At 41.9% G+C, this 17,798-nt stretch overlaps 1 protein-coding gene across 5 annotated transcripts in view; it reads left to right on the plus strand.

The window, feature by feature from the left end:
- abr (ABR activator of RhoGEF and GTPase) overlaps positions 1-17,798 on the plus strand; it is a 124,052-nt gene that overhangs the window by 41,122 nt on the left and 65,132 nt on the right. For 4 of the 5 annotated variants that reach the window (XM_040049838.1, XM_040049840.1, XM_040049841.1 and 1 more), the window contains exons 2-3: positions 7,354-7,526; positions 17,242-17,340. In XM_040049838.1, coding sequence (XP_039905772.1) covers positions 7,354-7,526; positions 17,242-17,340 — 272 coding nt within the window. Of the gene's footprint in view, positions 1-7,353; positions 7,527-13,407; positions 13,696-17,241; positions 17,341-17,798 lie in introns of those variants that run through there. The other variant, XM_040049842.1, reaches the window with a different exon arrangement.

A 17,798-nucleotide genomic window follows, 5' to 3' on the forward strand; every position in this document is an offset into this window, starting at 1 on the left:
AACGTATGGCTGTAATCTGTGCACAACCTTTATTTATGTTTCCTTAATGTCCTCAATTATGTGTATTGCATCTTGGTCTGATCTCATCAGTGAAAGGCAAAGCAACAGCAGCGAAGCGCAAGAGACGTGTTCACAATAGCCTTTTCTTTTCTTTCTGTGTTCTGCATTAATGTGGCTAATCACAGATAACGAGTACAAATATTGACCACTCACAGTGAATTGCTCTGAGTGATTCACACAAACACCAGTTGGTTCTAATGGCACACATTAGCTTAGCGCACGTCGTGTTCACCATTATCAGATAAACAAATGTGTGTCAGCTCAGGCAACTGTAAGTAAGCACAGAAGTGCACGGAGCCAAACGGAGCAGAGTTGACTGTGAGCCCACTGGCTGTGCTTTGTCTCCACTGCTCCAGCTCTGCTCTCTCTAATCGACTGGCTGTCTGCTTGGCACAGCCGGGAATATATTTGTGAATGGTTTCTTCTGCATGTTGGTGTTTCTGCAAATAGACGTGAGTCACGGGTAACTTCTTTTTAAAAAGAGGAGGAAACCTCTGTGCTTGTCTAGACTCAAGTGTTTTTGTTGAGTTATCCATCCGTCCTTCCAACTCGCAGTTAAGCTTCAAAACACCAGCCATAAGCTGGGAGGAAATTTGAGGATTTGCACATTGTTGAGTGCTTTAGCACTGGCTAAGTGTCTTGGGAGTTCCCTGTATTTTTTTTCTTACATACACTCACGCAATTTAAGCAGATTAGCGAAAACGAACCGGACAGCAGGCCAGAAGGTGTTCAGAGGAGTCAGAGAGAGAGAAGAGATGGAAAGACTGAGAAAAGAAAACCGAATGCATGCACAGGTGCATATTGGAAGAGCCGATCTTTTCTATGGCACGATCACAGCGCAGTTGGAGTTGGACAAATGAGTTTACATCAGTGTTTTTAACTGCCTTCTTCACACTAATCACCATAATGCACTCTTGTCATCTAGCAGCACTTCGCATAATCAGTACTTGCTTCACTGAGTCAGCAAAGACCCACGTGCACCATTTACAAGCAACCCATATGGTAACTGTGACTCTCCATGGTCCACACACAAGCTAACAGATGGGTGGGGAGGGATTGGGAGTTGATTGACATGTCCAGTGATAGTGTGCATGTGTTCCCAGTGGGGATAGATCCCTGCTTTTATTTTTCAATTAGTTCTTGTCCAAAACTTGTTAGAGTTTTCTATCCTTTACGCACTGGTACAAACACACACATGCCCTCTCAAGCACATGAACACAGTAATAATCAAATGTTGTTGTCTTCTCACTGCACGTTATATGTAAGCAGACAGGGACACTTGTACACACCTCTCACATAACCTGCTCTTCAGTAACTTGGCTCTGCTTTTTTTGTGATGGCTTCACAAGCTACAAGCTTCCTCCTCCTATTCAGAGTTCCTTAAAGATGCTTCACTGTATCAGAAAGCTAAATAGAACAACATCCTGGAAAATGTAACTCGATAATTACTTGCCTCTCTTTTAGTTTTGCATATGTGTCGTACTTTGTAGTTTATCATCCACAGCAACAGTCCACATCTCTCTTTTCTTCTACAGGATCTGACACTGGCTTTTTATATCTCCTCTGCCTTTTTGTTATTCCACTGTTTTCTTGACCAGTGCTCCTTTGAAGGCAGGACAGGAGTCATTTCAGTGTCATTGTCGTTTCTTTCTACTGGAGCTGTCACTGCTACTCGGGCCTGAACACGAGCGTTGTCACAGGACATGGTTTTTGACCTCAATACTCCCACAATATGAAAATAAGACTGCAGTATCACAAATACAAGAATGAAACTAGCAAACCAAAATAGAATTATAATCTAATCACAGATGGTTAGTCAAAAATGCATTAGCATCTATAATAGTAGTTGTTTTTATTTTTTAATTTATTAATTTATTTTTATTTATTTATTTAGGACAGTGCATGTTAATGAACATAAATGTAAAAAAAAAAAAAATTACATGAATGTAAACATACCAGATTATAGCCAAGGGCTAATTTCCATCTGTTGTCCTTAAGCATAAAAATAGACATAATAATTCATAAAAATTCATCATTCATTCATAATAAAAATTCCATCACCAAACTTACACATACACACCATTCTGTTCCCAAATAAAACATTAAAACTATACAACTTATACATGATCACACACTTGATTTGTCCATAACCAGTTTTTAACCTTTGCCTTAAACAAATTGAATGTCGAGCATTCTCTAATGGGTTGAGGAAGACTGTTCCACAGATGGCCACCCTGGACAGAAAGGACGTTCTGCCCAAATGCTGTCCGTCTGTGGGGTATAAACAAGTCTCCTCGGATTGTAGCTCGAGTGGTCCTGTCTGAGCTTTCTTTATGCCTAATGAACTGCTTTAGTGGTGGTGGAGCAAGGGAGTGTAAGACTTTATATATTAAACTCACTCTTTTAAGTTTCACTAAGTTATTGAAGTTCAGTAATTTATGTTTTTTTAACACATGACAGTGGTGGTGGGAAGTCGGTTTTTTGTCAAGTAGTTTTAAACTTCTTTTATAAATGTTTTCAATAGTTTTAAGTGTTGTTGGACAAGCAAGTGACCAGGACGTCAAACACTAGTCCATATGAGAGATGATCATTGAGTAAAAATAAGTTTTTGCAACATTCATATTTAAATTATTGCGTATATGATTAAAATTTCGATTATTAAATTTAAGTACCTGGGACACTTTATTTATGTGACTCTTGAAGGATAATGTTGGGTCTAGAATGACCCCAAGATATTTAAATTCTGGAGCTAATTCAAGCTCTACTCCATCCAGGAATATGTTTGACTGCTTCAAGTTTAAGGGGCGTTTTGAAAAATACATACCGACAGTTTTTGAGGTGTTCAACATTAGGCATGAGTCCTCCAGCCAGCTATGCATTAATGCTAAAGCAGCTGTAAGATCTTTGCCACCTGCTGGACACCATTTGCTTGCGTATATATAACTGCATCATCTGCATACATTTGAGTAAATATATTTGGACAGACTTCAGGTAAGTTATTGATAAAAAGAGAGAACAATAAGGGCCCAAGAACAGATCCTTGAGGAACCCCTGTATCACAGTCTAGATATGGAGATTTAACCCCATCCAACACCACACACTGTTTCCTGTGTGAGCGATATGAGGCAAACCACTGAAGAGCCTGACTGGAGATATTAAACCGAGTCAATCTGGATAACAATATCTGATGGTTTACAGAGTCGAAAGCCTTCCTCAGATCTAAAAATACAGCTCCAACACAGGGACTCTTGTCCAGCAAGCTCTTCAAGTTCTCCACTAACAGACACAGGGCAGTATCTGTGGAGTGATGTGCCCGAAAGCCAAACTGCAATGGATGTAATGAGGGTTGGGTGTTTTCTAGGTGAGCAGTGAGGAGTTTAACCACCCACTTCTCAGCTATTTTAGATACGACCGGGAGTATGCTTATGGGGCGATAATTAGCCATGTCAGTCTTCACACCTGCTTTGAAAATTGGTGTAACTGCAGCAATTTTCCAATCTGTTGGAACAATGGAGTGTTTGAAAGACATATTCAAAACATGAGTTGTTGGACGTACAAGAAAATCCATATGTTCCTTTAGGAAGTTTGTGTTAATACCATATACATCAAGTGCTTTTGATTGTTTTAAACCTGTAATTAGTTTAGCAACTTCAGTGTCTGAAATATGAGTGATGGTGAACAAATTTTGACCAACATCATTCACATTATCAGAGCATATGACTGAGTCAAAGCTCTGACTGATCTCCTTAACAGATGAAATAAAGAAAGTGTTTAAGTTACTGGCAATAGATAGAGGCTCTCTAACAATAGAGTTATTTACATAAAGTTCAATTGTGTTTTTACTTTTGTTTGAATGACGGCCAAGTAATTTATTTAAGTGTTGCCAGATAATTTTACCATTACCTTTGGCTCTTTCAATTATATTTATAAAAATTTTGCTTTGGCCTGTCTCAAACTTCTTGTTACTTTATTCCGCATTGAAGTAAATCTCTGTCTATCCAGAGTTAGACCTGTTTTCAGGAACTGCTTTAGTAATTGATCTCTTGTTTTCATTAAATTCTTGCACTCTTTGTTTAACCAGGGCAAATTAGATGTTGTCTTTATTTTTTGTCGAGCTCTAATGGAGTATGTTGATATAACATCCTTGACAATGTCAGTGAAGTGACTGCTGCAGAATTGTGGATCATCACTACACAATAAAGGCTCCCAGTTAACTGATGCTAATGCTTCTGCTACATTTTGTCGCTGACTTCTTGGTATGAATTCATAAAAGGATCTCCTATTAGATGAATTTTGAAAGTCATTCTTAACCCGTGATTTTATAAGTTTTCTAGAAAATAATATAAAATTGTGGTCTGAAATACCAGTGATAAAATTATAAGATTTAATAATTCGCTCGGGCTTATTACTGAAAACCAGATCTATTTTAGTTTTAGAGTGTCTTGTTATTCTTGTGGGTTGTTCAATGTGTTGAGTAAAGTTCAAAGTCTCCATTATGCCCTTGAGTGTTTTTCTGTCCTTTTCACAGTCCCAGTTGACATTAAAATCTCCCATTACAATTATTTCATTAGACTTATTATTTATAGCATGATATTTAAGTAATATCTGTAGTTGTTCATAAAAAATATTCTTTGCTGAAGGAAGGCGATATAAACAGATCAACGTAAATGACATTTCTGGGGAAAGAGTGATTTTAACAGAAATATGTTCTATTTCGACATCTATTGGTGAACTAAGTAAAGAGCAATCCAGGTGTTTTTTTACATACACAAGTATTCCTCCTCCTCTTGTTCCAATTCTATCCCTTCTGAATACTGTGTACTCTGGAAAGACAACCGCAGACTCAGGAGAAGAACTTGTGAGCCAAGATTCAGAGATACCCAAAATAGAAATATTGGAATTGCTTAGAATATGTTCCAGTTGCTCATGCTTTGGTAACATACTGCGAATGTTAATGTGTCCACATAGAAGCCCCTTTGGTTTATTTTTAGTGTCCCAGATTACTTTAGCCTGATTAAATGTCTTGCAGATCTTTGCTCCTCTGTAAATTTTAATAGCAGGATTTCTTGTCCTTTTGTTGACAATACTATGAGCATTTAATGATGAGAAACCCTTTACCGGAGACTGTAGTTTGGGTACAGCAGGTGGGGGCCCAGGCAGCTGAGATGGGGGCCCAGGCAGCCGAGGTGGAGGCCCAGGCAGCCGAGGTGGAGACCCAGACAGCCTAGGTGGAGGTCCGAGCAGCTGAGGTGGAAGCCCAGGCAGCTGAAGTGTAGGCCCAGCTAGCTGAGGTGGAGGCCCAGCTAGCTGAGATGGAGGCCCAGGCAGCTGAGTTGGAGGCCCAGGCAGCCGAGGTGTAAGCCCTGGCAGCCGAGGTGGAGGCCCAGGCAGCCGAGGTGGAGGCCCAGGCAGCTGAAATGGAGGCCCAGTCAGCTGAAATGGAGGCCCAGTCAGCTGAGGTGGAGGCCCAGGCAGCTGAAATGGAGGCCCAGTCAGCTGAAATGGAGGCCCAGGCAGCTGAGGCGTAAGCCCTGGCAGCCGAGGTGGAGGCCCGAGCAACTGAGGTGAAAGCCCAGCTAGCTGAAATGGAGGCCCAGGCAGCTGAAATGGAGGCCCAGGCAGCTGAGGTGGAGGCCCAGGCAGCTGAAATGCAGGCCCAGGCAGCCGAGGCGTAAGCCCTGGCAGCCGAGGTGTAAGCCCTGGCAGCCGAGGTGTAAGCCCTGGCAGCCGAGGTGGAGGCCCGAGCAACTGAGGTGAAAGCCCAGCTAGCTGAAATGGAGGCCCAGGCAGCTGAGGTGGATGCCCAGGAAGCTGAAATGGAGGCCCAGGCAGCTGAAATGGAGGCCCAGGCAGGCCTAGGCTAACTAAGCTAATTAGTTGTAGCCAGTCCAAATCACTGATGTTTGAATTAGGTCCAGGATTTAGTTCTATATCACCAGCCAAAAGTAGCATCAGAACAAGTTTCAGAATCTCCAGCGACAGTTGTGGTATATCTGATTGTTCATGTTTACCTGGGGGTGGTCTGGCATGACCAAAATCCAAGAATCTTGTGAACAAAAGATGTTGACTCCATTTGGCTGGGAAAGTGGTATAATTATCCAGCTTTCTTGGACATGTCGAACTCCACAGAAGATAAAAATGTATAAAAACAAAAAGACAAGTTGATGTCAAGATCCAGGGGTTTTTAGATGGTTTTTTAGGTGGGTTTTTTGGCAAACGCACAGGACCTGCCAAGCTGTGTGTCTGCACCCTAGCAGCCATCTTGCAAATCCAATTAACCTTGGCTTGTTTGAATATTTCTTCTTCTTCTTTTTCATTACATTTATAAGATGAATCTATATATTGCTCTTGAAATGTATTTATTAAATTGCCGTGCTGGTTGGAAAAACGACTCTCCTGACCTGATCCATAGGTCGTTGTCATTGTGGCGTTTCAAACAAGTGTTGGCAACAGTGAAGCTGCAGTGCAAAAACACATAAAATATTTGAAGGGTGTCTCCTTTTCAATTTTAACTTACTCATAGATTGTTAATATTAAAATAATTAGATGGCTAATATGGGTTGAGAATAACAGCCGGCTGATTCATTGCTTGGCTCTGGCTTTTAAAATGTAAACCATAGTTTTTTATGTCTCTGCCCTTGTGACACTCATGGCCAGGGGCAATTTGTTTTTGGGTTTCCTGGAAATCTTGAGTGGATTTGTCTAAATCTGGGACAAAGATTCACTTGCACACAATAATGTACTCATTAGATTTTGGGAGTCAAAGTTGAAGATCTATTAAAACAAAAAAATGTCCCAAGAAAATTCAATTTGGGGCATTTCTGGCTGTTTAAGGGCAGTACAAAGAGGGTTATACTGTACATACACGACAACCTAAATATGGTCAGATGTGCACCAGACCACCTCAGCAAGTGCTTTGAATAATTTGCTCCCTGATGATCATTAATGTTTCTTGCACTAAATACACCATAACTTAAGAATTCATACAGTAATTATGACAACATTTTATAACAATATCTTGCCAAATAAAATATGAATGTTGACTTTTTACATTCATAGGGTAACACAGTGGTCAGCTTCACCCACACATCATGTTTTGGAAAAGCTTTCTTCTGGCATTTATTCATATAACCCCTCAACTCAAGGTTATGTAGCAGAATGGAGAACTTAATGCTGTATTGAGGAAGTGTTGGGCTGTTCCAAGTGGTGATGAAAACAGTGGAGTGATTGCCTTGTTCTTTGGGGTGATTTGCTGATCAGTATATTTGTCTTTTTCTGTGTCCTGTCCTCCAGACTTTAACTATAACACAGATGGATACGAGGGGGACGCAGGAGAGGACGGCAAGTCCCAGGATGGCTCAGAAACGCTGCCCTTTATAGATGAATCGCCCACCATGTCACCCCAGCTCTGCGCGCCCCAAGGGCCAGATGGAGAAACCGTGTCGCCCACACCTCTGCTGGCTGGGGTAAGAAAAACACACACACACACACACACACACACACACACACACACACACACACACACACACACACACACACACACACACTTATTTGTTTTAGAAGCAACCTGCACACAATGGTTCACATTTCCTGTCTACACCCTGTCACCTTATTTGGAAGTGACAGGTCGGTGGTAGATGTGGTGTAAATCACTTAAAATAGATCAGCCATGATTTGATTATCAAATGTACTTGTACGGTGTTGGTGTTGTTTACTTGTTGTTTGCTGCTGTAACTGGCAGCACAGGGTTGCTGGGAAGTCCAAAGTTTGACATGCAATAATCTACTTTTCTATCTAGATTTTGAGATGAAATCACAAACAAGTAAAAAAATCTGGCCAGAGCCACAGTAGCTGTCCTGAAGTGACTCGCCCAGCAGTGTGGTACACAGTCTGGCTTTGCAGAGCACTTTGCAGTGTAAGGAGTGTAAAGAGGATTGGCGATACAATCTTTGTTAATAATGCCAAGAGAAATTTTCTCAGTTCATGTTCAGAGTTCAGCATAACTGACATAAACCTGGTGAGGACTGCTACAATATAGTATCAGAATGAAGCACTGCAAGTCTGGCACAGGAAAACGGTGATCCTGATGAATGTCCGAGGAGAGAGTTTCTGAAGACTGAAAGTGTTAATGCAACCAAACAGTTGTCAGAAGAATGACACAAAATCTCTCCAGTAATGTGTGTAACACAGGTTTCCTCAGTGCAGAGGAGACTGCCAAATTAAAAATAAAAGCCTAGCATGTCGGTATTTATAGATGATCAATTCCTATTGTGGAGTCTATTAAGTGATTTAACTTTAGAGGAGAACAATTGTTGTGCAACTAGGAAGTAATATTTGAGAATTCATCCAATTTTAGTAATTGAAATTATTGACAGAAGGGAGCAGTTAGGGCATGTCGTGGTGGTTAGTACTGTTACCTCACGGCACAAAGGTTTTTAGTGCTCCCGTGTCTGCACACACATCCATGGGTTAGCTAAACTGGCCATATGTGTGAATGTGAGCATGAATGGTTGTCTGTCTCTGTGACAGACTGGCGACTTGTCCAGGATGTACCCTGCCTCTTGCCCAGTGACAGCTGGGATGATGACCTGTGAGGGGTGATGGTGTAGGCTCCAGCTGCCCTACAACCCTGAATTGAATACGTGGAAGAAAATGAATGGACTAGCATGGTTTTGGATAAATATTAAAAAAAAAAAAATGTTGAAGAAAAGATCATTCACCACACGACCCAGTAAACATAACTGGGTATATAAAAATATTGGACAGTTTAAATGAAGTGTTCATTTGTGGCTCTTGCATTCTGAACTGTAAGATAATATGAGGTTTTCAGCCATTCAGCCAGGTTTTTCTCTTGGTATTAATGGTTGGAGTTTCACCCGAAACAATTATACTTTAAGACGTGAGCTGCCAGTTCTCTTTCTGATATTAGCCACAGATATTGACCCAGTGTACATTTTGCCACAGGAGCTCCCTGAAGCGCACTGCAGGATGTGTATTCACATCAGTTGGAAATGACCACTGACCCAGATGGGGTACGACAGCAACCGTCTGCTAGCTTGAATATAAATGGAATACACTGAAGTGCTGTTTGGCAGCACTTCAGTGTATTCTATACTCGAAGCAGAGTCTGGGGAGGAGGGGGACGACTCGGCGGTGAAGCCACTGATATAGTTAGACAGGCATTTGGGTTGGGTGAGATTTTCCCTCAGTTCATGAAGGCTCTAGATGCTGTAGGGCCGTCCTGGCTGACACATCTCTGCAATGTATGCGTGGACTAGTTCCGGGTGGGTGGGAAGCTGACCAAGGGCTGTCTTTTAACACTAGTTCTGTTGATGGTGTTTATAGACAGAATATCTAGCCAGAGGTGGAGGGTCTCTTCTTTGATGGCCTCAGGATTTCACATTTACTGTTTGCAAAGGATCTGGGACAAGTTACTGTCCCAGGTGGAGGAGTTTAAGTATCTTGGGGTTTTGTTCATGAGTAAGGGGAGAGTGGAACATGAGATTGACGGATGGATTGGGCTGGTGTCCACTGCGATGTGGTCACTGTACCAGTCTGCTGTGGTAAAGACAGAGCTGAGCATGAAAGTGAAGCTGTCGATTTACTGGTCAATCTACGTTCCTGCCCTCGCCTGTGGTCATGATCTCTGAGTAGTGACTGAAAGAATGAGGTCTTGGATACAAGCAGCAGAAATGAGATTCCTGTTTCCCAGTTGAGGCAGGTCGAACATCTAGGAAGCCTTCTAGACCAGCGGTCCCCAACCCCAGGGCCTTTGACTGGTACCGGTCCGTGAGTCGTTTGGTACCGGTCCGTGAGTCGTTTGGTACCGGTCCGTGAGTCGTTTGGTACCGGGCCGTGAGAGTTGAGGCTCAGGTGTGAAATGTATGGTTTTCAGGGTTTTTATCGGTTTTCAGCGTTATTTTGTTATCGTTTTTATCGTTAACTTGGTTTTCCTGGGTCTTTTCACGTGTGTTATGAATAAATCTTATTTTTTTCGGTACCGGTACTAGTTTTATTTTGTTGTATTAATCCGCGACACCTTAAAGGCCGGTCCGTGAGAATAATGTCGGGCATAAACCGGTCCGTGGCGCAAAAAAGGTTGGGGACTCCTCCTAGGCGAGGTATTCTGTGCATACCTCACCTAGGAAAGAGGAGGCCCTGGCCAAGACAAAGGACTCACTGGTGAGATTGTGTCTCTTGGCTGGCTTGGAAATTCTCAGTGTCGTCCCCCCCCCCCCCCCCACTGAGCTGACGGAGGTGGTGGGGGTGAGGGAAGTCTAAGCAATCTGTTGAAAATTTTTCCTGTTTATCTACAGTGTATAATTTGGAACAGGAATGCTGTAGGTGACAGTCTTTCCTGTGTTTTTGTTTTTGTTGTTTTTCCCAAATTATCTGCTGCTGGAAATATGAAACATTTGGTGTTTTCAGTGGATTTTCACACTTAAGTCTGACAAATCGCTCAGAACAGCTGATGTGAACGCTCTCCTGATGCTTTCAGAATTCAGAATATTTTCTGAATGTGTTCATCGTCATGTTTCAGGGCTTGTAGTCCCGTTACACTCCCCCCCGCCCCCCCTTTATGCCTCCTGGCTATGTGTGTTTGGATGACTGTCACTCGGTGCCCACTTAAAAGAATGTGACTGTGTGAAGGGGCGTAGCCCACGGAGGCTCAGCGGGAGCCGAGTTGACCCTGACCTGAACTGACCTTCTCACAGACACAGAGGAAAAAAAAAAAAAAAAAAAAAAGCTGGTAGGATTTCATTCACATGTCAGCATCCTTTTTATCCACTGAAAAACAAAATACTCAATGACAACAGCATTGCTTTACATCTTTAGATCAATATGTTGTTTTTAAATTCATACAGAACAGAGATGATCGTATATTCTTTCTGTATTAATGTATAAATTACCACAGCCGGATTGTCTCGACCTTCCACTCGTTTTACCGTCCCCTTTGAAGTCTGCCTGCTCTGTCTTACATTCGATCCAAGCAGTATCACTGCACTATCCATGCATGAACACAGTATTGTAAATAAACAGTGGTCTTGTTAGGCTTCAATGGAGCTGATTGATGAATTATTCAGCTGTATTAATTGTGAGTGACTCTGAGCTAGGGCAGCTCATGTAAATGAAGATGTGTCTCCATCTAGTGGCTAGCTGGGATAAGAACAGAAAAATGGTTTGAGTGTTTAAAATATAAGAAATAGGAAATGAATTGTTCATAGTGCTGGTACATTAATGATTTCAGCCACAGAGGATCCTCAGTAAGATACTGTTGTTTTCTTTTTAGTTCTTCCCTGATCATCGTCTCTGCTAGGATGAGATTACTCAGCGTAGACAAGCTCAGCTGTTTTCTGTGTACAGTTGTATGTTAAAGTTTTGTATAAAGTAGCTTTTCAGTGATGAGTTATGATCAGCTTATTATTAATAATAATAATAATAATAATAATAATAATAATCAGAGGACTTAATTCGTTTTTCTATGGTGCTGTGCAAAATTCTTGAGCAATCCTTGTTTCCTTATGTTTTTCTCCATTGCTTGCTTCTTGACGGGGTTTTTTTAACTTGTGAATCATTCAAGCATAAATACAACACTTATTCACCGAATGAGTTAGTAGTGACAAAGAGCCAGGTTTAAATTGTATCTTTACTTAATAGCCTGTGGCAGAAACACATCAATTGTTCCCATTTCTTTAGTTGAATCTGTGAAATTGCCAAAGGCAGCATAGTTTGATGGACACAAAATAGTATTTTTGCACCACTGAGGTAATTCCCAAAGAGCTATTAGTTAAAACGTTATTTTCATATTTGCACAGTGTGATTTGCAGTGTCCCTAAAATAAAACTGAGGAAACTTGACAAGCGGCGGAACAAAGAAGACGCGGCAGACCTAAAACTATATTTGTAGGAGAGGAACAGTAACTGAAAGTCATGTTCTTAAGAAACAGGAAAAAATCAAGCAGTGGCAAAGGCCTGACACAGGACCTGAGAGATGAATGCAGTCCTTCAGTTGATCCATCTACTGTTTATTGGAGCCTCATCAGAAGTAATGGAGGATGTCGACAAGCTGTTGTTAAGGAAGGGAAATTAAGGATGGTTTAATTTATGCCACATTACGCAAGAACAAATCAATAACAACAGGTCGTTTTGAGTGATGAATCCAAATTGAAATCATTGTTTATATGCACAGTGGAGGTCAGGAGTGTCTGCAGCCATCTTTAAAACATTTTTTATTTTACATCTGTGTATTTACACTTTTCAGCACCTGAATGAATTTGAGGAGCTGCTGTGAAAGCTTACTTGTTAAGAAGTCACTTGTGATGCTGCTGCTGCTAAAAGATTTTGTGGCTCTTATCACACACCGCTGTGCAGCCGTGTTCTCTTTCCGCTGAGTTTGCAGAGACCTTTCATCTGCTAAAGTGAGAGGGCTGACGGCTCCATGTGTTCAACACGACTAAGAGTTAAATACTGAACTTAAATATTTTTTTTGTTTTATTTTTTTTTTTGTATTACGCTCTAAAATCATACTTTTCCTTCAGAAGACAAGATCAGGACAGATTGTGCTTTGACCTCGAAATAAATACAAATATACATTAAGGAGGAGGTTCATAGAGCAGTTGGGGGTGTCCCTTCCTCTAAAATGACAAGTCAAGGTCAGGAACGGGGTGAAAGGGCATGGGAAGTGAATTGTATTCATTCATAAATATGCAGCAACTTAAACTTGGATGTTTGCATGCAGATTACTTATATTTTTGGTTTCATTTTATTTCCAGTAACCACAGTTATTGATTTTCTGTCTTTGTCTTGCTGCACACGTTTTTTTTCTTCTTTTTTTTTTCTTCTTTTTTTAGTGTATTATTTCTGTGCTTTGCCTTTGAAGCTGCTATAACTGTTTGCCCAGCGATCTATGTGACCTGTAATTGGAATCAGCCTCGCTTGCAGCACATTAGCTGGCCCTGGCTCAACGTCCAAGGCTTTCAGCAGATCAATAAAGAGACAATGGACAGAAAGAAAGGGAGAGAAATCAACCCTGTAGCGTGCGCTGATGAGAGTGAGAGAGCGAGACTGTTTGTGTGATGAGGAAGTGGCTTTTTGCCCCGAAGAGAACGGAAGAAAGAAATAAGGGACAAGAGAAGACTGACTTTCCCAGCGTAGCCCTAACAGAAAGAGTCTGTAGCCATCAAGGAAGTGGCTGGATAGCATTTGTGGGGAGGGGAGGGGCGGCTGTAGAGGGAGGGCAGACCTCATCGACTGAGGTGGAACAGTGGCCACACACACACACAAAGACAGACACACACACACATATATAGAGCACACACAAACACCAGGAAGCCCAGCAGAGGAAGGGGGTGGGGTTGAGTAGGCGGGGTCCTCTCTCTTTCTGTCTTTCGGTGTCCAGACGACTTGATCTAAAGGGAAAACACTGATGTGTCCAGGCAGGCCCCGTAGAAGGAGATAGGAGGCAGAAAAGAGGAGAGAAGGAGTTGAAAGAAAGGAAAGGAAAGACAGAACCATGGAGGAGGAAGAGGAGGAGGTGCTGTGCTACTTGGACAGGGTTCTGGAGGAGGAGGAGGAGGAGTCTGAATATGGAGATGGGGAGCTGGAGCCCATCACTACGACACATAGGCAGTTCAAGGTGAGGCATGAGCTGGAGAGGAGCTGGATGCAGAGGAAAAAGCGCGCGCGCAGACACACATACAAACACACACATGAACATACACATACGTACACACTTTTGCAATACTGCCTTTCAAAATGGAAAATCCCAGTCAGTGTATTGGTGTGTTTGTGGCGTGACGTGTGCTTCTTCTCAGAGCCATCTGTGCTGCAAAAGTGTGTGTGTGTGTGTGTGTGTGTGTGTAAGAGTGTGAGAGAGTGACAGCCATTGGTGTGTCAGCGTGGCCCGATGAGGCAGTGACTCTGCAGCGCATGTCTGTGCACGGTGCTGCTGCTTTTTAAAGCCGGCCGCTTTCTGTTTCTCATGCTAACTTCTGTGTTTGTGCGCCTCTGTGTGTACTCCTCCCTGCAGATGAACTGATAAAAAGCAGAGCTACTTTAAACTTTCTCTGCCCATTCAAGATATCAGCTCTTTTATCAGAGGGCAAAGGGCAACGCAGGAAAGCACGCAGTGTTTGTCTGTGTGAAAAGCCTAGTTGTGACTCACAGAGCAGGTTGCTGTGGGAAAAAAAAATCACCTCATGGATTTCTCGTCTTGCCCTCTCGCCACACAGTAGCTCTTTGTACACAGCAGAGGGAAAATATTCCTTTTTCCTGTCTTTTTTTTTTTTTCCGTTGAGTTATCACTTATTTGTTACTTAAAAAAATGAACTGAATATTTCTGCAACGTTTTGGTTAGTCAAAAGGACAGGACACCTTTTGTAGGTTATGATGTCATATTTTAGACCTCAGCTATTCTGAGATATCATTTTAATAAGAACGCAGTAACTGGAGACACTCTCGGTGTTGAAAATAAATGTTGACCAGCAATAATTCACATCACATCAAAGATTTTTCTCTTAGTTAAGTGTGTCTCATTTCTGGCTTTAGTTTTGAGCTTTAGGTTCTTTTAAAAGAATACGAGCAAAGAGAAAGGCTCAGAGGATTAAACTAAACAGATTTCTGGCCACGTGCTGCATTAATCCCTCATATTAACGTAAATGCAAGTAAGTGTCAGTAAGGACTTCCTTGACAGTTTATTTAACCAACAGAAAATGATCAATAGAAATCATCCCTGCCTCTCGGACTGATTTACTTTACACTGTCACGGTTAGCTGAGGAAAAACTGCCAATGTGTGACAGGCCTCAAAATAGGCCCTTTGCAGTCATCACATCGCAAGTGTTTGTTATCTTTATAGTCTTCAGCATTCTTAATAAAGCAGCACGTGTAAACGGCATATACTATAACACATACCGTAAATACTGAACCTTGATGTGCAGTATAATTTCCAGCCTTAGGGATAACATCAGTGTTGGAATGTGCATGTCAGCCGTGATTGGGTTAAATGATGAGGTCATGCCTCCTTCCTCGTCTGGGCAGTCCTGGAGTGCTGATATCATTGTAAGGACTTGGTGGAATTAATAATTAATCTCTGGTCTCACAGCTGTTCTTTGGCCTTCTTTAAGGCATACATGTCGTATTTAAATGCCAATTTCTGGAGTTTATCGGTATTTATCTCTTCAGTAAAGGAAAAATGTCAATACAGCAGTATACCTAACCAGCTACACTGATAAGGTATGCAATACAATTCAATTCAATTTTATTTATATAGCGCCAAATCACAACAACAGTCGCCTCAAGGCGCTTTATATTGTAAGGTAGACCCTACAATAATACATACAGAGAAGAAACCCAACAATCATATGACCCCTCTATGAGCAAGCACTTTGGCGACAGTGGGAAGGAAAAACTCCCTTTTAACAGGAAGAAACCTCCAGAAGAACCAGGCTCATGGAGGTGCGGCCATCTGCTGCGACCTGTTGGGGTGAGAGAAGAAAGACAGGATGAAGGACATGCTGTGGAAGAAAGCGAGAGATTAAATAACAAGTGTGATTCAGCAGAGAGGTCTATTAACACATGTTGAGTGAGAAAGGTGACTGAAACGGAAAAACTCAATGCATCATGGGAGTCCCCCAGCAGTCTACACCTATTGCATCGTAACTAAGGCAGGATTCAGGGTCACCTGATCCAGCCCTGACTATATGCTTTAGCAAAAAGGAAAGTTTTAAGCCTAATCTTGAAAGTAGAGATAGTGTCTGTCTCCAAAATCCAAACTGGAAGCTGGTTCCACAGAAGAGGGGCCTGAAAACTGAAGGATCTCCCTCCCATTCTACTTTTAAATACTCTAGGAACAACAAGTAAGCCTGCAGTGTGAGAGCGACGTGCTCTAATGGGGTGATATGGTACTAAAAGGTTATTAAGATAAGATACAATGCAATATACCTTAGATAACTTAAAAGTAAAGAAAAATATCTTTAAAAAACATATTTTTAAAGTGAATGGATTTATCTTAATTGTTGCTTCTAAATGAATGATTCTGTGTGAGTGTGAACAGTTGTCTGCCTCTGTGACAGTCCAGTGACAGACTGGCAACCTGTCCAGGGTGTACCCTGCCTCTCGCCCTGTGGTAGCTGGGATAGGCTTCAGCCCCCCCGCATGGGCTACCCTACTTTGTCTTAGTGGAAGAGAATTGCTGCATGGATGGCTGAATATGAAATTAACATACAAAACAGAGCATATGTCCATACGCTAATCAAACTTGTCGCATACTTTTGCGAGTCTGGCGTCACTAAAACCACTGCTGTTGTTATGCTGCTGGCTAACCATATGAAAGTCATGAACCCCCCCCCCTTTCTTTCTCATAGTACGTGTTCCGATCATTACTGGCGAACTGCTGCTGAATTAAAGCAATTCGAAAGTGAAACTTTGAAACATTTTTCTGTTTGATACACCTGTGCACTCCACAGTCCAGCATACAAAACCATAATTCCTTTTCAAATATTTTTACTTCACCTACACAGATATTGTGACATTTTGATTGTCACGCAAGTATCATCTACCACAGAGTCACTGTATCACTATGCCATTGTTGTGTATTGCATTAGTATCAGGAGTAACTATACGATTCCCACTGGCCAAATCATAAAATGTGGAGCAGGGCAGTCCTTTATGACGAGGGAACGGCCAAAAGTGAGAATAATGTGAAGAAAGATGAAGTCTTCTGTGATCATGTTGGAAGTCCCTCTTTTGAAACCTGGTAATTTTGCTCTAATTATAAGTTCCCACAAAATGTAAACAGTACACTATGAGTGTGCCTTGGTCTGTGTTTCTCAGACATCAATAGGATGTTGACTTCCCCAACGTTGACGTCAAAATGCAACAGTTGCCTGGAGTCATCACAAATAGTTTTACAGAGGAAATGAGATACTTAGATGTTTTCATAAGATTTCTAATAGGTTGCGCATTCTTTTATGCTTACGACTGTTTGTATCAATCTTGTGTTTACCTGATGTGACTGTTCCACTGGCACCATTGCAGGAAATAGAGTCAGGGTGCTTTCATGTGCCGTTAGTCTGAAACGAGTCTCGATAACAGGATTTTTGGTGAATGTGTGTGTTCTAGTGCGCTATATGTGTATGTAAGTGAATAAAAGCATATTACAGCCAGGTCTGTTTTATCCTGCAGGGAGACATCGAGAAAGGACTGGAGATGAAGAGACTGGTGCTGTCTGGATTCCTGGCCAGCGAGGAGATCTACATTAACCAGCTGGAGGCCCTGCTACTGGTGAGACACTCAGACAAAGACAGACAAGTAACAGAAACAATGTAACAAGGCTCATATAACCACGTGAACATTGGAGTGCTGCTGCTGCTGTAGGCATTGGTGTGAGCTGTGAGACTATCAGAACACTATTAGTGGTCGATGGCCACACTTAAAGCAGGACCACAGATGCTGCACTTTAATGCAATGCTAACCAACCACACTTCCTCATGCTAAGTCGCTATGTCTCACAACCTGCTGATCCGGCCGCATGTTCTACTTTGGCCAATATATAGTCAGATAGATGCTAAATTAAGATATACAAATGCGCACAACAATTATTGTGGAAATTCACCAGGGCAAGACCCCCCCCCCCTCCACGCACACGCACGCTTCAATTAGTCAGTAAGAACAAATGATTGCACTAACACTTGCTGAAATCTGGTCAGGCTCTCAGTTCCTTCCCTTTGAGCTCTTGGTGA

Source organism: Simochromis diagramma, unplaced genomic scaffold (genome assembly GCF_900408965.1).
Source record: "Simochromis diagramma unplaced genomic scaffold, fSimDia1.1 OVJJ01000050.1, whole genome shotgun sequence".
NCBI lineage: Eukaryota > Metazoa > Chordata > Actinopteri > Cichliformes > Cichlidae > Simochromis > Simochromis diagramma.